This window comes from Puntigrus tetrazona, chromosome 7 (genome assembly GCF_018831695.1).
Source record: "Puntigrus tetrazona isolate hp1 chromosome 7, ASM1883169v1, whole genome shotgun sequence".
Classification (NCBI taxonomy): Eukaryota; Metazoa; Chordata; class Actinopteri; order Cypriniformes; family Cyprinidae; genus Puntigrus; species Puntigrus tetrazona.
Window position 1 is genome coordinate 7856432 of NC_056705.1, and position 25000 is coordinate 7881431.

The following is a 25000-nucleotide window of genomic DNA, read 5'->3' on the forward strand; positions in this document are numbered from 1 at the left end:
TAATAAGTCACACAAGTGTTTAAGATGATCACAGAGTGCAGCAAATTCTTTCCAACGATAAACTTATTCCAACGGCGAGTTTTCTGTGCGTTATTAAAAAGCTTGTGTTAATAATAGTGCAGGAGTGTTTTAAACAGCATGTGTTACTGTTAGACTATTTTTACCATTACAAATAAAAAGCACATTCATTATTGGAACGGTTTGTCTGGAGTCAGGAGATGGAGAAAATAAGTAATGTTTGAAAGGAATTTGAGGGAAATCGAAATTAATAGGATACATATTTACAGCTGTACAGGGACTACATTTCAGAAATCATTCTAATATGCTGACTTGATTCTTAAAAAACATTTCTTATTATTATCAATACTGAAAAAAATGTGCCGCTTAATGGTTTTTAATGGAAACCACGATCGTTCTTTTTTAGGATTTTTAGTGAATGAAATTTGAGAATACTTTTTTTTGTAACATTGTAAATGTCTTTAATGTTTTAAAAGAGAAATTACTGACCACAAACTGTTAAACATTAGTGTAGCATTCATTTCTCTTTAATCTGAAAAAGCTGTCAAATAGGTTCAGTGATTTGAGATCTGAAGCACCCCTTGCTGCAGAGGCCAAAGAACAAATATATGCTCAAATATTTCACAAAAATATATTACTATATTAAAGGTATGTAAATGTGGAGCCAAATTATCAATATTGCAATTAAATATGCACAGCATATCACTGTGGACACCCCAAGGGTCTTTTTCTCCGGGCTAGCTGCTCTAGCTGAATTTAATATTACATGATTTCGAATCAAAACAAACTTTGTTTTGCATAAATTTGTTGCTCCATTAAATATTCATTAAAATGCATTTTTTCCGTCATCATATACTGTAGTTTGGGACCAGTTTCTTTTGATTAGCTTTCGGTCCTGTTGTACCCGAACTTCGCTCTCATTTTATGAAAAACACTGTTTAGTAGTTGAATGGAGTCCCGCTGATACAGGTAATCAAGACAGACCTGTCTGATATGTAGATTGACTGAATAAATTCATTATTCTAATGAAGTGTCTACTTAATCATGAGTAATTATTTTGGTTATTGAATCAGTATTGTGTTTTTCAGCTCAGCTTCACTGAGAACAAAACTGCTGAGCTAAACTTACATTCTGTCAGTCAAGGGATGTTTCTCTACAACTTCACTCAAGAAAAGTAAGTCTATGGCGAATTTTAAGCGGATGTGAGACAGCACAGGCTTAAATAAACACTTTTTGATGGTTCACTGCTGTGTTGGGACGATGTTACTTCATGGTGTCTGTATCGCTGTTTTTAAATGTCCAAGCGTAATAAATATGATGAACTCTCTTGACTAACTGTCCTATTAACACTGTTTCAATGTGTGCCTAAAAAAGTGGCTGAAAGCTAGCAGGACTGCAGAAGGTATGCTAAAATGCAGTCAGGCAAGCCAATTTTCTCTTACCTCCATAGCAAGCATCCTGTTTTCCAAGTAATTCATCAGGCCCTGATAGTGGTACTGGCCTCTTGAACGAGCCAAAACAGTCAAGAGAATGAAGAACACGGTGGCTTTCATGGTGGTTTTGGAGAAGGGACACTCTCAGGTACTCCACAAAACAAAGAAACACTCCAAACTCTGAGGCTGATGTGCTGCAGCTGCTCACGGGCCGCCCTTGTCCTCTAGCGAGAGTGTGAGCGCTCACAAGGAGAAGGGACCAGAAACACGGACTTCCAGGGTTTCGAATTCGCTGGCTCTCTTGCTTGGCTGGAATGTTTTTACTAACACTGAGGGAGGAGCCATGTGTCTCTGGCCTCTCTCTGTCCTCTGTGCTTGAAAGATGAAGTCAGTGAAATGCAGTAAAAATACTAGTTATATAATCTTTTGTTTCCAACTTTGCACTGTTATGGTAAAAGTACATTATTTAAAAGTTTTACGTAGTGAGTAGTGAGGCAATAAAGAACCTTTACTTTTATGATTATCCGCTATATATGCACACGTCATCTCATACAAGGCAACTTTACACTATCGGTACAATAGTGGTTAAATGAAGCAGCGACCCTATTTCTAAGTTTAATAGTAAATCAGAAATATATCATACAGTACATAGATGAGAATATCACATCACCCTGGTTATGCAAATACCACTGAAAGGGCACTGGATGAAATGCAATTGAAGATCCCTTTAATACCGAACTGAATTATGCAGAGAGAAAATAATTCACGTATTGCAGTTTTTGATAGTAAATCTCTCTTCAGGACCAACAAAGTAATTGTTCCTCAATTCTCAAAGGAAAAGCTCTGAGAACCGAAGACTGCTGTTAAGAAAGAATGTGTGGTTTGACTGGGTCAACACTTTGAATTTTTTAAATGCTTTGTACTGTATGTTACTTTTCTTTCTTTCTTCATTTGCAGAGGTTTAACCTTTGTCTCGGTGCCCATCGATGTGCTCTCCAGGTTAAGTGACTGAAGAAACTGACCTTTTGTTTTGACAGACAGATGAGCTCTATCAAGGATTCATGCAGCCTGAGCTCAATACCAAATACCCAAGAACAAAATGTCAGAATTTGTCTCTTGTCATTACAATCTATATTATGTGCTACTGAAGAAATCATTTTACAATAAGGTTCATTAGTTAACAAAAGTTAACCATTTACTAATGCATTATTCAGATCACAAGTTTTGTTGGTTAACATTAATTAATACATTGTTAACTAACACGAACAAAAAATGAACAGCTGCATTTTTATTTACATAACAATAACAACGATTAATAAATACTGCAAGAAATGTGTTGATCATTGTTCATTCATTAGTTAACACATGAAGTAATTATAACAAATGACATCTTTCTGTAAAGTGTTAACTTAACTGTTATCTAACATTTTGTTTTTGCAGTTATATAGCCAGATCAGTGTAGCAATATAAGTTAAATATATGACCATACATAGCACATGCAACTTTTTTCAGATTTTCTGGCTATTTTTCTGCTTTGCTTGTGCAGCTGGTGTCGTCATGGCAACCTCCTCAGTAGCTTGCAGATTGGGGCCCATGGACCCTGTTGAGCAGTCTCACTGAGTGTAAGCCACTGACCCAATCTGTAGTTACGTAGTGTCATACGGTGTCGCGAGGCTAAATACAGTACATTTCAAACAATGCATTTTACATAACTGATGTGGATATCGACAGCCAATTGTTTAAGGAAATAATCTATAGTAAAATATACTTATTTCAGCAGCAAATTTGTTTCAGGTCCACTAGATGGAGGCATAAGCAAGCTGCGAAAATGAGTTCATAGATTACCTGACTTTCCGATCTATGGTTCTCTTTCCATTCCATTCCATTTGTTGCTGTTTAACACTAGGTTTAAATACGCTGTGTGTAAAATACATGAGTAATTTTACTTGATTACTGTAATTAAGTATTATTTGGGATATTTGTAATTTAAAGTACAATGTAAACTGACTACTTGTACTTGATTACATATTTGAGGGAAAAAAACTGTGCGTTTTACTTATATTTTATTTCATCTTGAAAAGTAGGCTACTTATTACATTAAATATTGTAAACATGCTTTTTGTGCAAAGATTGATGAGGTTCGTTTTCACGCATCAAGCACAACACCTTTTGATCTTGAATTATAACTTTTATCAGGTAAATTTCTGGCTTTAAAAGTTCACCATCAAATCCGCGAAAGCATACTGAAGTACAGTAACAAAGTTGCTTGATGAGAGTTTAAATGTATATTTTAGAAGACATAAATGATTTATTAAATAAATGCTACTACAAATACAAAACTCAACATTTTTAAGGTATTTGGTTGCAAAATGTTTGTTTTAGCTACATTTAAATAATAAAAAATTTAACTACTACATTTAAATGTATTTATTTAAATTTAGCTAAAAATAAATTGTTTGCAACCACTTACCTTAAACAAAAAAAATTGTAAATTAAATGAATAACCTTTTGCAGTGTTTTCGAAGCTTCATCTTTGTACATGCCATACACTTGCATTGTATGCAGACACATCTAAAACACTGGGTTTGTACTCATCAGAAGAAAAAAAGTTTTGAGGATGACATCAGGGTGTAAAGGCCATATTTGTTGTTCCTCTGGGCTAAATTTGAATAGTTTACCCTGCTGAATAACAGTATATATATATATATATATATATATATATATATATATATATATATATATATATATATATATATATATGCACAAAAAGCTTATTTGTGCTCTTGTGTTATTTATTGGGTCATTATGAAAAAAACAGCCTGACTGAGATTACGGTGCCTGCAGAGTAGCAATTCTCTCGTAGAACACTTCTAGCTTCTTAAACACAGCCTAAATTCATATGAAAAGAAAGATTTTTATTGGGTGAAATAATGATTGAGTAGGTCAGAAAGCATGACCACCTAGTGCCAGGTCATATAAAAGAACAGACTGTGCAAAAGCACCATAAATCCCTCTGCCTCTTGTAAATAGCTTTAATACACCGAGGCGCCAAATCACTTGACCTGTGTTAGCCTCAGCGTTTTGGAACTTTCTGCTTGACTGAATGTTCCGGACCCACCCTCTCCTCCCATTCTCTTGCTGTCAGTCAGGTAATAGTCAAGACATAATTAGCAGCACGCTCTCTTGATACTTATTTTGTCTGACTCCAACCTCGGGCCTTGATAGCCTGGACTTTCCTCTCTGCTCTTACGAGATTCATTGTGTGATTAACTGGGGATGGGTCTTTAAAGGTACTAAGATAAGTGTTATTTAATTATAAATGGTTGTACTAGCGTGATTCTTCCCATCTCTACTTCTTAAGATTTAAGGTAATCTTAAGAAGACAATCTTTAACTCTAAAGATTATTTTAAGAAGAAGTAGTAATGAATAATTTTTAGCATATTAAGTACAAAATTAGTCGATGGAGATAGCTTTTGCGGCACATTGACATTTCCTGTTATGTCTCCGCTATCAAGAAAAAGTACAAACATGTCCCCTAAGTGAAAAAAGTGCACATTTTTACCTGCGATGGCTGGAAAGATTCTTTTACTCTATGCTTTTAAATTGTGTATTTTGTGTCCCTTTTATGTGTTTCAGGCCAATTGTAAATGGAGTCATAATATATCAGTTAGATAAGTGACCATGTAGCATGAAATAATGGCTAGAAAGCAATTGAGGATGACAAACCAAAATAAACAGAAGGCACTGAACAATGCAGCCTGATTCCCAAAGCAAATGGCAGTTCTTGTTGGTGAATGAAACGTATGACCTGTGTCTTATTTTTACTGAAAAAAACATAAACAACATAAACTGCAGCCATATATATTTATTAGTTTTTCAAACTACCGGTACATATCTCTCCCTCTTAACATCACTTCCAGTTCGAATCAAATGACTCTTATGAGCCGTTTCTTTTGGTGAATCAAAAACACTTCAAACGAGCCTTTAACACTGCACTTCGTAACTTTTATGATAGCCTATCTAAACTATGAAATTTACCCAAAATAATTCAAAGAGAACAATTTGGAATCAATTTGGGACCTCAGGACTAGAAAGCAAAATGAATTGTGTAACGATCTGTAACGATGCCCAGCCGGCAGACCTTTCCGTAGATGGAAAACAAATTATTGTTTGTCAAAGAAGCATAGCCTGAAATAAAATGTAAACTTATTAAAAGTTCTAGTTAGTTGCAAAGTTGTAGCCATATAGGTAATAATGGAACATTCATATAAACCAAACTAAATTATGTGATGTTTACGCAGCATTGCAGCACTGCGTAAAAAATGTTGCATCTCTTTTACCAAATCCATTTTCGAAATGTCATCACGCCCCTAATTGGTACATTAAACTACGTGTGTTAGGTCAGCTTTATAGACATCAGACAGGCAGAGGACAGTTGGCACTGTTTTGGAAACCCTCTAACAGAGCAGCATTCATTTCAGAGAGCACACACAGTACAGGTCTCTTGTCCAGCGGGGTTGGCCATTGGAAATAAAGACACAGTATCTAGACATGTCCACAGAGAGCTAAATCCACAGGCAGTCGTCCCGGCGAAGGAGCTCCCAGCTGCCTGGCGAGCTGTACCCCCCACACGGTCTCGGCCGTCCCGCAGGCTACGTCAGCGGCCAGACTACGCCACCTCTCTCTCCTCACTGAGAACCAAAAACAAACTCTCTCATCAAAGACAAACCTGTTCCCTCGTACCTCACACATGTTCTCCGACAAGCAAGTGGGCTGAAGCAAGTTAAGCACAGCACGTCTTTTTAGGCCCCCGCTACAGCTGGGAGCCACTTGTGGGTTCATATGGGCCGCTGGTCAATGGCCAGCCGTCATGGGGCGTCCAGGCTTTTTGGCCAGGCTGAGACCTCAATGTCATATTGCCAATGCTCCGCTTGTTCTCGCTCTGAAAGGCTTTGTGAGGAGCTGGGGGGTGTGACTGTGTACTATTATATCACCGAGCACTAATTACACCAGCGCTGCTATCCACAACAGGGCTCGACAGCCAAACATGTCGTCTCACGCTCTACTCCAAACAGCCCAGCTCTCAGCGCTAGTACTGTAATATGACTAATATATGTGGAATGCTTCAGAGTTTGTTGAGTGTGTGCAACATAATACAATTAACAGAATCGCAACCGCAGTTGTTATTCAGAATGGAGGTAATGATGGATCTGGTGCAACAAAGGGACACAAAAATTAAGTCTAGTCAGGATTTAGAGATTAGCAATATTTGCAAAAGGAGGTATGATGAACTTTTGTTACATCGCAGTAAAGACCAGCCTTTCTCGTGTCAAATGAACAAAAGACTCGAGGTAACTCATTATTTTTGTTTCTCATATCCTTGGCGGCATTGTAATTATTTCTAATTCGGAATATGGCGAAAGAGGTCGATGCGTTCAATTTGGCGAATATCAGTTCATGGCCAAGTTACAAGCTACTCAATAAAATGATACAAACTTCCATTTTATGCCAATAGGTAGCGGTGGCGACTTTATAAGTGAGTCAAAACACAGTTATTGAATCACTGATTTAACCCGATTCCTAGCACTGCTACTTGCTTGTTGTTTTGTTTAGACCTGTTTCTGTGGGTGCAATAACTAGCAACAGCACCCGACATGTAAGTTACCAATACTAATGTTTACTGAACTGTTGTTAAAAAAATATTCAGAAGTACTGCAATCGTGCTTATGTTATATTGTTTAAATATCTAATAACAAAATGCTTAGGAGTTGACTGCTTTAAAGGCATAGTTCACCCCTGATTTACTCAAGCCATCCTATTGTAGCTATAAAAACACTTTTTCACACATAGCCTATCTGAGTTATATTAAAAATGTCCTGGCTCTTCCAAAATGTACAATTGCAGTGAATAGGGTCAATCTAAACTCAATCTAGAGATTTAAAATATGGATATTTTTCTCACAAAAAAACTTTGTGATTCAGAATTTGCTTCAGAAGGCCTTTACTAACCCCAGGGCCATGTGGAGTACAGTAGTTTTTATGATGAATTTAGACACTTTTATTGGACTTCAAATTTTAACCACATTCACTGCCATTATAAAGCTTGGATTTGTTTTATATTACTCCAATTGCATTCGTCTAAAAGAAGAAAGTCATATACACTTAAGGATGGCTTGAGGGTAAGTAAATCATGGGGTAACTTTAATTTTCCAATGAACTATACCTTTAAATTCGTAAGACTGCCTCATAAGAGTAAAGCAACAAGGACAGAAGCTTTTTTTGCAGCTTCACATGGTGAAAAAAATTACTACAAAAGAGTCCACCCAACTCTCAGTATAAGAGTGTTCTTTTTGTTCTGAAGTCTTTTAAGAGAGGGTGGTGTGAAAGAACATTTACAAAGCAAACACATAGTGATATTGTTGAGCCTAACCACAGGTTGGGGGAGGAAGCGGGCGTTGAGGGGAGATAGAGAGAAAAAGAAAGATGAGGGCATGTAAGCGAGAAAGAGATGCTGCTACACAGTCAGACTGTCTGGCTACAGCAGGATCCCCAGCACTCAGCATCACATGATTCCAGAGGTCAGAGGTTATCCCAGCTGATGAATATCAGGCTGAGGCCAGTAGCACTCACTAAAGAAAAGGAGTTGTTTTCACTCCCAGAGCCTGGAAAGTTTATTTCAGGAATATATTCTGCCAGCATGAGATTGTAAACCTGTCCCACATTGGGAAAATAATGTCCACCAATTCTCTTTTTTTCCTCCAAGTGGTATTATTTAGCAGCTAGAGTATCTGCAGTTTTTTGTTAAAAAAATAAACGCACATGTAAAAATAAAGTCAAAAAAACTTTTCTGCGAAAAAAAAAAAATTGTGAAAAATTGTACACAGTTTACAACAAGTATTTTTGTTTTTTACATTCAAAATGTAATGTTTAATTCAATGTGTTACTGTTGCTTTGCAACTGTTTACTAACAATTATGTTAGCTGTTTCCATACTAAATAATTACTCAGTATCCTTAAAATGAATGAATGAAAATTTAAGCTATGTTAACAGAATCATGACAGACACTTCACATAACACCTTGCACTAGAAAAATAAACATACATGTAAAAATACGCATGTGATATTGCATGTATAGCTTGATGGCCGTTTTCCACATGTCCCTAATATTAATATCTGGATTGAAACTATGTTAATAGAATTATCAAAGGCCCTTCATTTAACGCCTTGCACTGGATTTTAAGGAAAGCCCTCCGATTATTGCAACCATGTGGAGAGGACGGCCGTATTATGAGCTGCAAAGCTGGTACAAATGGAGAACTAAGCCACAGCCTCAATATATTCTCACCTGGCTGTGATCTCACATTCAACTCTGCGACTGAAAAATTTACTCCGGTATGTTGAGGAAATGCGGCCAGCCGGCAATGGTATGCCAAAGTGCAAATTATGACTTTGACAGTTATGCGGTCAAATATATTTCATTTTCATCCCTTTATCTTTCATGCAAGACACAGGCCTCATCGCGGCAGGGGCTGAGAGGCATCGACAGAGGAAGCTGAGTGACTCTCCATCCAAATGACCGGCAGACACCCCATCATCGCCCGGCAGAAGATCACTTTCCTAAAACAGCGTAAATGGAGGTATTGCCGTAATGGCTCTGATATTTTTGACATTTATGAGCTCTATAACAAGGAGCGGATTGAGTGATGGCGCGCGGTGGCTGGCTGAGAGGAAGAAGGGAGTTTGTGTGTGCTGGGGCTGCACAAAGCCGTGTCAAACCACACCACATACCATCACCAACGGGAGAATGAGAAATCCATTTGGATTGTTGACATTGAACTTTATGAGACAGACAAGGCAATATTTCAGATTTTTCTCCTTCTGGCTGTCTCCATCTCACTCTTGTGTTACTCCTACTTTTCTGTGGAGTAACCTGGAACTTATAATCAAGTCTTTCAAAGGAAAAGCTGAGTTAATGTCGGCGATCGCTGGCTGTTAATGTCAGTGTCGTTAAAGCAGAAAAATATTGCTTCAAAACTATCATCATGATGATAAAAAGCAGGGAAATATGATATAAAATAATATTATAGTAAAATAACTGATGCTTATCACACAAATTACATTTATAATGCCTTTGGGACAAATGGAGCAATTTATCAGTGTTTTTGAAAGCAACTGAAAAAACACGCTGATCAAGTGGCGTACTGAAAAACAATATGCCTCAGTGTAATAATAAAAAATGTTTCATATCAGATTTCTGAAAGATCATGTGACGCTGAAGACTGGAGTAAAAGCAGTAAACTGATTTTCCAGCACAATCCCAGTTCTTCCATTTTCTTAAAGTAAACAAAATAAATAAATATCGATAAAAACGCTTGTCTTGCACTGTGCATACATCCTACGTCATTCCTCCAGAACTGCTTGTGTTTGCGGAGAAAACGGTTTTCAACTTTTTAAATTTGGATATTTTTCTTGCAAAAATCTATCACTTCACTATAGGGGGCATTTATTCAACTCCCCGGAGCTGCGAGGCTGTCACGCTAGTGGTTTGCTAGAGAAAAATAAACTTAAACAATTTGAATCTTCTAGGAGCAGAAACAAACACTACAGTTACAGGCTGGCAAACAAGACACAAAACCACACGCATTAAAAGACGAGAACCGACGTAGCAGTAAACTGGAGCTTAAATACACACAGGAATTGACTTAATTAATAAGACACACCTGAAGACAATGATACAATTAACAGGAGCGGAAGGTAGGCAACCACGGAGCACATGGCACAAGACAAAAACAACAACAAAGGAGTCCACGTGTGTGTGACAGAGGCACTGTTTATTATGGATGGATGCACTTTTGAACTGTTGAACGAAAACACCCGCCCGCTACCATTATAAAGCTTTTAAGAGCCAGAACATTTTTAATATAACTCCGTTTGGATTAATCTGACATCGTACACACCAAGGAGTAAATCATAGGCTAATTTTCATTTTGGGTAAGTTAACAATCACAGCTAACCAACCTCATTTTACCTTCGTGAGTCACTGAAGTGCAGGTCTTATGTTCGACAATGTGAACATTTTTGAGCAGAAATTTGTTTACTCCATCATCCAGGCAAGTTCAGCATTGCATTTTCCCATCAGTCTGTCGTTGGGAACCGCAGCCCTCCACTTGTCTTATCACTCAGAGCTGAGATAATAGGGCAGATTTAGTCTGATTAGTGCTATTAGTTCTATCCCTGTCTCCTCATCACAGATGCTTGACATGTTTCTCATAACGGCCCAGCACAGTGGCGCTGAGCAGAGAGAGCATGACTGACGGCTGCTCCTGGACACTGGAGGTCTGTGGAAAGTTATAGCCTGACCGTTCCACTGCATGTTATTTAAGTGGATTGTCTCTCACAGTTTATACTGTGGCCGAAATGGAGTTGTTCAACAGCGTATATGAAACGCTGTCGATGACTAAAAAGTATGAGAAAGGCCACGTTCCAACAGGCATATTGCGTCTGGATGCCTGACTCAAATCTGTACGTGCAATTGTCTCTAATTGTGACATTGATTCGGGGAGATCTGCATTCTTCGGCCTCTTACGGTTTTCCAGTATGGGTCTAGGAGTCTGGGGAACCATTAACACGATACCAATCTAAACCAATGGCTCCAGTTCGGGCCTCCCACGGTCTCCGAGGGGCAACCTGTCCAGCCCGAAGTACCAACCCCCCTTTCCCCCTGGGTTTTTGTGGACAGAAGGGCATTAACGTGAGCAGTGTGTCATTGACAGATGCATGTCAGAGATGGAGCAATTATGAGGACGCTCTCAAAGACAGCCTGTGTCATCACGTCTCGCAGTCGCTGTTCTGAAGTGAACATGCCCAGCCGCTGTCGCGGCTTTGTGGGGTAATTAACCTAATGATGCGCTATGTGATTCATAATGTATCTCACGATTCTTTCCTCAGGGTGTTACTTTGCAGTTCTGGAGTCGGAGAGATTATGAAAATGGAGATGAATGCCAGCTGGAATTGTGGCTGTATAACTATTTTAACTATACGATGATTTCTATTTGCTTATGTAAAATCACACTGGACTTTAAAAGAATGTAACATGTTTTCACTGTTCAAACATTTGACAGCATAATGATGTGGCGAATTACATTTTTTCAAAATTAGTCGAAGAATATCTCAATAGAGCAACACTGGATAAATTATCAAAATTGGGTTACACTTTAAGGCAGTGGTTCCCCAACCGGTGTGCCGTGGCACTAAGAAGTGCGTGAGATCTTTTGAGGGTGCGCCAAAATTTCAACAAAATTTTTTTTATTAAGGCAGAATCAGTGTAAACAGTATTCTCATATCATCTAGGACTAGGTATAAGGTGTTGTTGCATGCAAACTCTCGAAATGAAACAAATAAATAAATAATAATAAAAGCTACAGAGATTTTAAATATCTATTTCCTTATAAGGGTGCCGGGAACTTTTGAAAGGCTTTCCAAGGGTGCCTCAAACAAGAAAAAGGTTGGGAACCACTGCTTTAAGGTATAAGTATTGTAAATGTAAAAGGTGGAGTCTTTGTAAAATCGTTTTTTTGTTTTGGGTGTTTTTACTGTTATACTACAATGTGTGTGTGTGTGTGCAAATTTACCATGATATACTGTAATTATACTCTCTCTATCAATATATATATATTAGTAATTAGTAATGCGTGTTTATGACGCTATTAAAGGCAATGTGGGAAATTTAGTTTTCTCTTAAATTAAAGGAAATAAAATCAAAATGAAGAACAAAAAGTTGTCTTTTGTGATTAGTAATGTCAAAACGTTATTAAATACTTACCATCTGGTTTTCGTGATGCTGGAAATCAGGTAAGCAGTTTTCACAGCACATAACAGGGGAGGCACGCCTTTCTTTTCTCTCTATTTTACTTTCTCTGTGTGCAGAATGAGACGGAGGAATAGACAGAGACAGGAGCATCGTTCTCATTCCTGGCAAGGCCTTGGTGTCTTACCGAGAGCCTCCTCGTCTGAGCAATAGCTCCCGCTCACAATTTATAGGAAAATCAATTGCTGCTCACTGTCTGTGTACTTTGCTCATTCCAAAGCTTTACAGTGCTGCACATTGTAACGTAAGCTTGAGAGACTTGTCAGGCTCATTTATAATCCAGAACACCACAAATACAAGTGGGGTTAAAAGAGCGGGGATAAAGAGGAGGCGGGGACTCAATGGCGATGAAATAACAATGCTAAGCGATAGTAAAAATAAAAAAAGAGTTTTCAGAGAAATTGCGTAGCGTGCAACTTGTCATAGACAGTTTTAGGCATTTTGCTTTGACCTCATCCAATCATTCACCCAACAGGCCGAAGTGAGACAGGATCGAGCCGTTGCCATGGTGACCGTGAGTGTTTGGTGGCGACTGGTATCAGTGGGGCTGGGGCTGCGCAGAGCTGTTTAGAGTAACTCGGGTTGCCATGAAAAATCTGAAGCATGCACAAAACATAATATACAGGGACTCAGCGTCGCCCAGGAGAGAGTCTCTCTGTCTGCTCTGCTCTCTACAGGTGGCCTTGTTTGGAAATGCTGACAAATAGGAAATTTGGAGCAATAGTAGAGAACTATGGCTCATTCCAAAGGTCCATGGTCTTGTATAACGTCAGAAACACTTTTTGTGTCTCACTTCAGGGTTTGGTCATGTGGTACATAGTAGTGTAAGAAATGCCAGGGATAGTTGTCACTCGGGCTACAATATATCTTAACTATAGGGTCTGGAGTCACCACAAATGCTTGTTTTCTGGGGACTGGTTTCGTAACTATCCTAACATTTTTGTAATCAATCCACAAAAAAAAAAAAAAATGTGTAAAAGCTGTTGAGGGGAGAGAAGTGAAACACAAAACTACACTGACTATGGTTGGATATACGTAAAGAGATTTTATCAAAAAATGATTTTCTATAAAAGTTTCAAAGAAATATTTATTATAATGCTTGTTTTATTCTTTTTTTGGTTTGTTGCTGTATCAAAAAATTTTACAAAATTTAAATGGTTTACACATTAAATAAGGTGTTATGTCAGAAAGGTGTCTAGACATTTACACAATATTTCATACTTTGAACAAAGGTTTCATGATTTTAATGCAGAAAATCATACAGAAATCTCAGAAACTAAACCATTTATAATTACAGTTCCAAAATAGCCATAAGGTTAAAATGAGTCTCTTAGACTCCATAGACAGCACCTACCATTCAAATATTACTGCCCAGAGATACAGCAGCATGTATTGCACAAGGGTTGCTGCTTTCTACAACTTCTGGTTTCTGTAAACTGTTTGCTTTATTTGAACTATCTCTGACTACAAAACAGTTACGACGCTGTATGATCAGACTTCCCAGAACTCTCTTGTGGCATAGTTTGATGCCAGTTGTGGGGTTAATTTTCAAAACGCAGTATGAATATTGCTTCGGATTTGAGTTAATCCAATGTCACATGTACGCCAACAAAGGTAATTTACAATGGAGACTTCATCACGAAACAATTATAACTTCTCACACGCTCAACGACCGCAGCGATGATCAGAACATCGGACTGGCACGTTCAGGAATGAGGAAGTCTATAAATAAAACGCGAATGCATTGATGGAGCGCACGCATATACACGTTTGAATCAGTGTGATTTGATTTCTTAGTCATCCTAATAGTCTGCTCTAACAGCGCCTGTTGAGATAATAACCATTAAAGAATTGAATTATTAAGACTGAAAACCAAGCAGAGATTTCTGAAAATCATCGTGGCATCTTAATGCTGACGAGAGATCTTTCATGTTCACGGTCAGAATGAGTTGTCGACAAGCTTCAAATTTATTTTCGATCAGGAAACGAATAACATAGTACCAACAGATATACTAACAACTACATAGAGCTGTTCATCCTAACCAGCGCCAGACTCCAAAGAGTGATTTCAGCAGGATGTGTCAGATCATGCCAGTAAACACATGCACCGAAGAGAGGGTCACGCCCATAGTTTCCCTGGACAGAGGTCGGCTGACGCCAACATGTCTGACAGGACACAAGACGAGAAGTACACAGCACACTAACAGATCGGCTCACAACAGCACAGTGGCGGAAGCTAACATATGATTCACACCGTCAATTACATTATTAACTAACTAGAAACTTGATTACTAAGCAAAGAGGAAATAATGGCATTTAGCTAATCGGCAAAAACACTTATATATAAGAGCCATGCATAATGAAGAGTAAACAAGAGAGATAAACAATCTCAATCAAAAGCAACTGGCACCCTTGCCACGATCGATGCTGCCAGCTTTGAGATAGACGGAAGCAAGCTCGCAGATAAAGTAACACTAACAAAGTGAACAGATCGTTTCGCATCATCATGATTTGCACACAAACTAAAGCTACACCAATCATCAGCCAGAAACGTTTTAATTACTAAGGAGCATTATGACCTTTCTCTTTAAAAACATCGATCAAAACAGTTATTCTTTGTGTGAATTCATGTTAATATTTCATTAAGATACATGGTTAACAAATAACTCACTTGAGAATTATTACTAAATAATTATAAATAACAATAGTGATCAATATTCTAGCAACATGCACACAATACAACTCAATAAAAAACTTAAGAAATGCAAAGTACTACAAAGATATTCAGTAATATTCAGCATCACTATAAACTTCACATGCCCAGGGAGGTAAAAGATATAGCAGTGATTATTACTGTTTAAAACTACCACATGGATCTAGAAACACCGTAGATACTAGTAGTTACTCGAACGTGTTTATTGCTTTACTATTGTGTAGTTAATGATTAATGTTGAGTGTGTTATCCTGTGATCTGAGGGATATTCAAAAAGCACTGCTTACAATTGAAAGAGAAGATGCAGATGCTTTTATGCAGTGTGGCTATTCATTTACAACGCTGCAATCCAAGCCTGGAAAATAAAGGGCAGGCTTGAACATGTACTGCTTTTTGTCCTGAATCGGCAAAATAACAAATAAAAACAAATAAAAAAGGGTCAAAGTATTTAACATCTAACAATCTCCAACAACAGTGACACGATTTAAATATTGCCGCGTCGCCTGGAGACTGCGCTGCAGGCGCCTCTGTGACACGCCTTTGACGGAGCTCTTCTGGAATGCTGACCTGACCGTCTCGTAGGTCTGTGTATGGTGAGTCTGGCGCTATGACTCGGAGCAGACGCAGCTCGTGACTAGCCGGGCGCTCTGCAAGCTTGGTTACCTGTACAGCTTTTTGGAGTCTGAAGCGTACTTCGAGCTGCTGTGATGATGATTGTAAAGACAGCGTTCCAGCCAGTAACGCGACTGATCAGCGCTGAGGAGCGACCATATTTGATTTCTGTCTGGAGCCGCACACACACACACACACACACACATTACCAAACACTTCATCCACCTCCTCTGGAATCACTGCATTATGCAATTTTTTCACACAAAGTAGATCTAAGAATTTTGTTAAATTGAAAGCCATGAGGCAAAAAAAGTGGACAGACAAAGAGCTCCAGCCTAACATTATAGGAATGTAGAGTGACAGACTGACCTGTGCAGATCTGACACTCTGACCGCTTCTGCTTGTCAGGTGGATTAACTGGAACTGACCAGAGACCCTGCAAACAAGACCAGAGCAGAGGATAACGCGAGTGCAAACACTGAAGAGAAGCTGGAGACACTGCAACCCCACTCAAAGACATGGATCTAACAAAACCTGACTAACGGTGTAGGTACGCCACTGTGCAATATAATAATGAAATAAACTAATGACTCTATTTTGAACTAGACTAACTGAAGCCAGACTCACTGAAACAAGCCTGGCCTCAGCAAAAGGTATCTCATAGTTAACACAGTATTTGATGCAATGCAGCAGGTTTTCAAAAAACAACAACATTATTTTACTTCACCAAAGAACTCATAAAGATCCACTTTCTATTAAATAATATTTATAGATGCATTAAATTATCATTATAGTAATGGAACAAATTTGCTGAAACTGATATACACTACAGCGACTATCAATGACTCTACAGCCATTAAAAGACTAAGAAACATGCTGAGCCGCTTATGGTTTAGTTAATCTGATAAGGCGCTTAATAAACACGCCCATGTGCATTTCTGTTTACGAGACTAAATCTAAACAAAGCTCCCCAGCAGCATCTAAACTCATATTTCAAGCTGACATAAGACTTCTTTTTCCTGCAACTGGTATCTATAACTAGCTATGTCGCGCTGCCCAGATACCAGAGGAACAGAGTGTTTGTTTTAAAACGCGACTGTAATCATCTTCCCACGGTTTGGATGGCTCTGCAAGGTTATTTTGTACTTCAGGCTTATCAATCTGAGGCTTTTCGCACGATACGCGCTGACAGCGAGCTGAGGACTGCAGGAAATCGAGTGCACCGAGCAGAGCCCATAACCTATTTCCTCAGGAAACCGTCGCTTTTATCTGGGTGGCATTGCTCGCGTCTGAGAATGAATCAGCGTCCGCACTTCAAAAATCAAAGACTCACAATGTTTTTCCCTTGGAACAGCATCGGTAAAATGATTAGATCTGATAGTCTTTATTCTGCGTGTGTTCTGCTATAGGGCGCTGAATTCATGCTTTGCTCTCTTTGATGATTAATACACTGAAATGTTTGTTCTTTTACTTCAGGCCATGAGCCGGAAACGCGTAAGGCCAGCTGGGCGAACTCGGACTAGGCTGTCTCGTTTTATATTTATATGACTTTACTTGTGTAGTTGGCCCAAGAAATGAACACTTTATATAGTCCTACAACTTCAACAAGACAGACGAGCTATGAAAAGATTTACTTAGAAGCTTGTCTAAAGAAGACGATAAGAAAGTCAGAATCAATTGAATAGTTCCAAATTCATTGCACTCTATTCACATCATAGCAACACATTCAAACATGCCTGGGCTAGGGCTGCAGACTATAATAGATGAAAAAGAAGTATATATTTAGAACATTTACACGCTGTTATCCAAAGAGACATTCATCAAACCATCATCAGCTTATATCTATCATTCATTCTACAGATACCTTCACAAACACACAGGCATCCAAAGCTCAGAACTGGAGTGGTCTGTAAAACAGAGGAGTCTAGACTGCAATATGTCTTACAGACTGAAGCTCACAGCGTGTACAAACTGCATTTAACCATTTAGTATTGAAGCATCAAACTGATCACTGGCAGGCTTTAGAATATCCTACTAGCCTACCTAAATGAGAGATATATAGATGCACCTCTTCCTTTCTTTGAAGGATTTAAAAAGCATAAACATGTATGGACAACTTGTATGTAATCATAGTCAAACCAAGCAAAGAAGACACAGTTCGGTGATTTGACAGGATGTATTCATATATTTTGTTCTGGTGTAAGACATTTATCAGACCACCAGCAAAATGTGCTTTAGACTCGTGAAAGAAGAAATGACCATGACGCCTGAGGACACAGGCCCAGTTCTCAGGAGGAGGGCTATTCACTGGCACATGTCCAAGTTCTCTCAAAGCCTAACGAGAAACATTCCACTGTGAAGAGTAAACACTTCTCCAGCCAAACTATGCACATCCATCACTTATCATTTCACAGCAGTTTGGAAAGCAAAGTCAAAACAAACAGCAACAAGCCACAAATCCAGAAAAAACTGCATTGTAGTGGAAGTCAGACTTTTCATGAATTAATACACAGAAGAAAAGAAAATGGCATATGAGCGCTTATATATACAGCATTTAATGCTCTCTTATGCATGGAGCGAACACCTTCCACGTGAAGGCCACTTTTAATTGTTTAACTTAATTAACCACTTTTTCATGTTATTTTCTAGAAACAGCTGTTTATGAATCTGATGATGCTTATTGATCTAACGAGCCGCCATCACTTTATCAGATCATCGGCAGGAGTTTTCTGCGCTTCACCTTCTCTCTCTGTCTCGTTTTCATCTTCCATCGGGCTCGATACGCGCATTTGGTTGGTAAAAACGGCAGGCTCAATCAACGTCCCCGATGACATCTACCGGCCATTGAGGTTTATGGATGTGACCGCCAGCGCCTGTGCCGCGTAGTGGATCTGACCAATAGCCCGAGGTTTAGCCTCGGGTGTCACGGACAGAGCCGCCAACAAGTGACCTTGATTGATGGCCGCCAGTCAGCGCTCGTTCACTGGAGTTATCTCACTGTGGCTCAGGTATGCTATCTACTGATTTATTTTTAGGCAGAAAGGTTTAAGAAATACTCTTTTTGTTTTTTCTCCCCATGTGCCAGAGGAGCTTTGTGTCATTTTCTTCATCATTTTCAGAGACAATAGAAGCCTTGGATATTTATTTTCTTTTAAATTTGGTAATGTTTGCTCACTGCATTTTTGCAGCTACAATTAATTCATTTAACAATAGCCTTTTGCACTGCATCCGACATTTGTTTGGGCAAAGAATAAAGTACTGTTTAGTTACATAAGCTCCTGGAACACAGATACAGCTTAAACAGCATAGAATTTTCTGGATGAACTGGATTTCTGATGATAGTGCGATTGATGTGCTGAGGATGGTGATGGACGGCGCCAGGTCGATGGAGTCAGCCTTGTTCAATCATCAGCAACTACAACTCACGACAATGCTTGTTGCATTACATACACACATCTTGTTACGCTAGTCTCTGATCGAAAGTCGTCATCTTGGTTTGACAGAAGTCAGTGCGCATGAGTGCAGGGCTTATTTTATCCAATTAGATCAGGCTTTAAGGTACAGAAACGAGTTCATATTCTCCTTATTTTTGAAGGTAAATTAATTTAATTAAATTGTTTGTTAATGAAAAAGCTCATTGACGTTTGAATAAATCATATCATTGGGGTCTGTGTGAGTATATTGGTGTCAATTATTGGGATCGCATGTCTGAATTTGCACTGAGTAAAGCATTATTCTCCAAAACCAGTGTTAGATATGGAGGCTTATTATCACAATAAGGCGCAACCACATCTGTCGAACCATCCAATGAAAACAACATTGCAGCCAGTTTTATACAGTTTCTGTACGAGCATTGAGCTGGCGCTTCTGGTAATAAGTCGTGATAACAGCAGAAAAATATTGAAAATTACAAATAATGCTGCATATTTTAAATAGTCAAGTTCTTTCTTTTCTCTTTCTTCTTGTTTGTTTCAGTCACTATGGCAGCAGATATGTAACTCATCTTCCTATATTTTGTAATATGTCTGCATAATACTGGGTTTCACCCAAGCTGTATGTAATGCTTGAATCATAATCTGAAGTCAGCATAAATGTTAGAGTCATCGAGAGATTTTCGGACTTTTACTAAGTCAGAATGCACATTAAAGTGATGGAAACAGTTTGACTGTTTTGGGTATGGAGTAGATGATAGCTGGTTTTATTGGCAACTGAATCAAGAAAGAAATGTTAAGGCGTTTAATCTATACAAGCTGCTGACAATCATTTGTTTATCATTTATTCAAAATAATCATTAATGATCTTGCTGCACTCTTTCTGACTGTCCAGTCTACGATGAAGGAAAATGTAGTCAATGGTTTGTGTTCCTTTTTTAATGTAATTTTCTTGAATGTAATACACAAATTACGGCAAGATCGGTCAGACAGTAACGGCGCGAGATGTACAACAGATGCACCCAGCAGGTCCGCTCATGGCGCTGGACATGGCTGCAGGCAACGCTGCTGTCAACCCTAATTATCATCATTAGTAATGAGGATGTGCATGCCGTTGTTGGAAAGCCGAGTCCGGATGCTCACAGACAGAGGTGAATCTGTGTTCTGTCATCACTGTACATTTAGTAGCTTTGACTGATATAAACATTTTCCGGGAACATGATCGCAAATAATCGATCATTTGATACAACCATAAAGCGCATCATTTATCACTCAATAGTCCTTCAGTTCTCTGACAAACGAGGTCAAATGCTCACTTGTAAAAAATAGTAACGCTTAGTCTTGTTATAAGACAAGGGGAAACTCAGACTGACTTGTGTATGAAGGCGAAGAATAGAGGCCGTATTGGTAAATCACTAAAAGATATATGTATTCACCCTGTTCACTTCAGCCTTTTTATTTTTGAGATAAAAGATTTTTTAATTTGACTGGTGAAGACAGAAATCAATGCTTTGATATGATTAAACAACACAGAACCACTTAGATGACGCTATATTAAAAAAATAATTATAAAAATTAAACATTGTTTGTTGTCCAATAAACAACACATTGAGAAAAATAAATTAATTAACTCCACAAAAGACATCTTTTGTTAAGAGTAAAAGATACAGCCAAAACTACATGGTAGAAACATCGAATAAACCTTTATACTTTAAATATATGGATTAGAATATAAATCTACAGAAACAGCCATATCATTTTTAGTTAGTTTTTTTCATCGAAAGCAGTAATGATGCTCTGTTATGGATGAGCATACAACGAAAGTGTCAATGGTACAAGGCGCTAATCACTAGAATAAATAAAACAATATAAATACAGACAGACAGGCAGATAAAGACGACATCACACGCGCTATTAAAGACGAGATCGGACAAACAGAACTGAAATCACAGGACTTGAAACAGACACCTGGCTAAATGACTAAATTAACTACAACAGCTGAAGACAATTAACTAAAGTAGGGTCGTTATAGAACACATGGTACAATAAGAAACAGTAACAGAAGTCCAGAGATTTGACGGCGACCTGTTCTGGAGGCTTTAAAAGGGCCGCAGATGTGATTTGGTTCCTGAGGCAAGCTAGTGCATAGATGATTCATAAACTTGCAAAAACCAAAAAGATATTCTTTATAATCATTTCAAATGTTTACTCAAAAACAGTTAGAAGGTTGAGCTATTCTTCTGTGTGTGCTGCTGGTGTTTATATCGTGGAGACGCTGCCTCAGAAAGTCACTACTGCTTGTGCTTCCAAAAGAAGACAAGTAGAAATCAGTGTTAGGTTAAAGGACACACTGTTCAGAAATAGCCAACAGATATGAGTGTGTTCAGCACATTTACAGACGAGACCTGAATCTATGCTGACTGCAACAGAGACTCCTGTAAAGAGAGTCAAGAACTGTCTGAGCTTCTATTTAAAACATAACACACAATAATAGTTTATAAGGATTATTTATTTGTTTACCACGGTATGCTTTTTCTTCTGGTGAGCAAAGTCAGGTCAGCATACAGGTAAGCAAGTAACCCACGAGCAGAGTATGACCCAAATACAATGAATGTGTTGAGTGAGGAGGAGAGCACAAACACTTGGTGCAGAGAAACTACTTGTCTTATTTTAGAACATGAAAGTCAAGTTTACAGACATTGATGATCCAAGGTTTGTTTTTTTGCTTTTTATCGTTTCCTCTTTTTTCTTCCATTGTCTCAACCCACAAAATAAATTAGCTTTCTTTTTATCTTCAGCAATTTGTCTGAAATGATTGCCAGCTTGACATTATAGGCCCGGGACAAGGATACAGACTCTGGCTCACACCGGTCTGCCCTGCGCTGGTCCGGTTCAAGCAGATAAAAGGGCATGGCTGGCATTAGTCAAAGGGCCATGCCTGGGACACCGGAGGCCTGGTCACGCCGGAGCCCATTTGTTTAGCACAGGTTCTCTCAGCGTGGCGCTTTGCCTTGGACCTGCTCTGTGAGAAGATTAAGATCGAGGTCTAAGAAAGACAAACACGAGAGGCACTTTCTTTTATATTTATTTCCTTTACCCTGTAAAGATATTTCCAGCGCTCCAGGGGCTGTACTTTATATTCTGGAGACTTAGCTGGGTTATAGTTCTTCCGTGGACCAGCATGAAGCTATCATTTACCAAACTCCTTTTGTTTACTGAGCACATCAGAAGATGCTGAGAAAATCCATGCTGCCTTTTTTACATATACAGTTAAAGTAACAGAATAATGTTACAAAAACCTGATATAATACAATAAGCATTGTACTCAAACAATGGCAAAATGGATTGTTTTAGTAAAGACTTACTGATGTCCAGACATACTTTGTATTTTCAGTGGATAAGATAGTCACCAAAATCTGCATTTAGATTCTTGGTCTAGAATTTTCAACACACATAAGGGTTTATTAAATTAACATGTTGTTACATCAATATAAGCCATTCTAAATCTTATCAGGCTGGCCGAGCTGCTCAGGCTGTCCTACACTTTAATATTATGTTAGTTTGCTTCCTACACTTCTTTTCAGATAAATATGTTCGTACAGGTTTTCTAAGGCCGTATGAATAACGATAAATGATTAAAGATCAAAAGAATGACTCTGGTGTTTTATTCATGAGCGTTACAGAGCGCTGGAACATTCATGCAAAGTAATGCTTTTTCTATACCAGCTGAAAGCTATTTTTATTTTTTCCTGTCCTACACTGCCAACACTGTGCCTGGACTATGTGGAATGGAGCTCATAAATCTGTGTTCAGTTCCAGTCTAAAATAAGGCTTTATGGCTTAATCGCCTCTGATCTAGACAGAAATAATGTCATTAAATACAAACTCTGCTGTGTGGATTCTACCAGATTTATTTCTGTTCATGGCTCATGCCACCCAGAAGATACTGAATAGAACAAATCACTTCCACTATGGAGAGAATCTGCTCTGAATTTAATTTCTACTAAATGCACTCTCAGCGCTTGTACAGTAGATCAAACTGGCACAAAGTTTCTGCTAATTAGTTCCAAAGATTCTTTTGAGAAACATCCTCAATTGTTTAGGAAAGATTTAAGTTTAGTTTGCTTATATTTAGTGTGTTTGATGTTTGGGAAACACGGTCCTGCAAGGTATGTTTAAATGAACTCACTTGTCACCATCCCTGGATCATTTCTAATCCCTCCCAGCATGGAAGACATGCACACAAATGGGCACGAGGATGGTCACAAAGCTACTGTCCCACAAGACGATTGCCATGCCATTTAAATGAACAAAGTGGAACCGTTTTTTTCTTCTTTGCTTATATAGCGTTGATCTGCATAGATAAGAGAGATCTGAAGTCTGGCTAGGTACAGTATACATGAGAGTGTTATCCTGGTTCTCTGATCTTCAGTAATGAAACTTACTATAACCTCGTCCAGACAGATGAGGTACGCTCCAGTTCTATTGTGAAGAAAACGGGTTAATAGCGGCAGGATAGCTGAACGCTAAACAGGAACGCATCAGAACTAGATATGATTAGATATGGCTCGAAGGAACCGATTTATTCTGTTCTCCATTTTTAATGATGATAAGAGATGCAAGTTCCGTTAAGGCAAATGTTTCTACAATTGGTTTCAGATTGTCTTCTTTGGTTGAGGGAAACAAACGGGTTCTCGCGCCAAACAGAATAAACTTCTCCAGGTGACAGCTTGAAAACTGGTGTCTTCAAAATTATTAGTAATGATATGAACAAAATGACTTGAGCAAGATCATGCCTACCTCATTGTTCTGTTAATTGCTGTGAGCTGAGCACAGGTATTTCAGTATAGGAATCGAATTTGAGGTAAAAGAGGCAACATTTACCTACAAAAGGCAAAATTTTTAAGTAAAAGAAGCACCACAAGAACTAGAACATATCAGAGTTCTAGAAACAGGTGTGTTCCAGTGTATGTCTAGTGGCTAAAACACATACAAAAATATTATCTACCCAGTATTTTTAAAACAGTATGGAAAATATTTACCTAACAAACATTGAAAACAGTGATAATTGCATAAATTGATAAATTGTCATGGAGATGTGATAGATTTGTCGTGCTAAATTAGTCCTACAACACAGCGTTGGCCATTGTTGCTGCACACACCCAGTCAAGTACAATGCTTGTAATGTTGTAAAGAAAGACATCGCCGTCATGAGTTCCTAAGCGCGGTGAATGCAACCAGGAAAAAACAGAGCCAGAAGGAACAACAAGTCTTTAAAACAAAAGAAGGTTCCTGAACCGCTTAGAAAGCGCAAATATTTTCGTGGTATAGAAGTATTTGTCATGCAGATTGAGCCAATAATGAGAGCGGTCACTATTGAGAGCCAGACTTTGGACTCAAAATATTATAATCAATGTCCATCAGCATCCAAACCACATGATTTAAACTTTGGTCGCGCTGGTGCATGCATGTGCTTTACGATCAGAATACTCCTACTATACACAGTTTAATTTCAGCACTCGCAACAACAGCAGCCAAACACCCATATGCACTGATTCTCAGACAATGGTCCACCACATGGACTTGCTGGTGACAGCAACTGTTTCAAGTTTCAGATCGATTAAGGCAATTTCATTACTGATAGGTGTGATGAACGCTTACAGAAACGGTATTGCTCGCATTAGTCAAAGTCTCCTCTCAAAGCATTATACGGACAGAGGCCAGCGGTTCAGGGATTGGCGCCTCCGTAAGGTTGATAACACGGAAGGACCGAAAGTGTCATCTGAACGAGCCGAATGGAAGCTGCTTTGAAATACTTCTAGTCGGAAATCACACTCATTACTGCTCTCAGACGCGCCGGCAGTAACCAGCTCAGTGGCTCCAAAGGACAACGACCTTCATAAACATGCACAATCCAATATTCTGC

At 38.6% G+C, this 25000-nt stretch overlaps 2 protein-coding genes across 2 annotated transcripts in view; one reads left to right on the forward strand and one right to left on the reverse strand.

Moving 5' to 3' along the window:
- LOC122348659 (olfactomedin-like protein 3B) overlaps nt 1–1748 on the reverse strand; it is a 7318-nt gene extending 5570 nt beyond the window's left edge. The window contains exon 1 of the mRNA XM_043244327.1: nt 1461–1748. Coding sequence (XP_043100262.1) covers nt 1461–1571 — 111 coding nt within the window. The 5' untranslated portion in view covers nt 1572–1748. The remainder of the gene's footprint in view (nt 1–1460) is intronic.
- Nucleotides 1–25000, forward strand: part of LOC122348662 (aerolysin-like protein) — a 333550-nt gene that overhangs the window by 155106 nt on the left and 153444 nt on the right. The window lies entirely within an intron of this gene.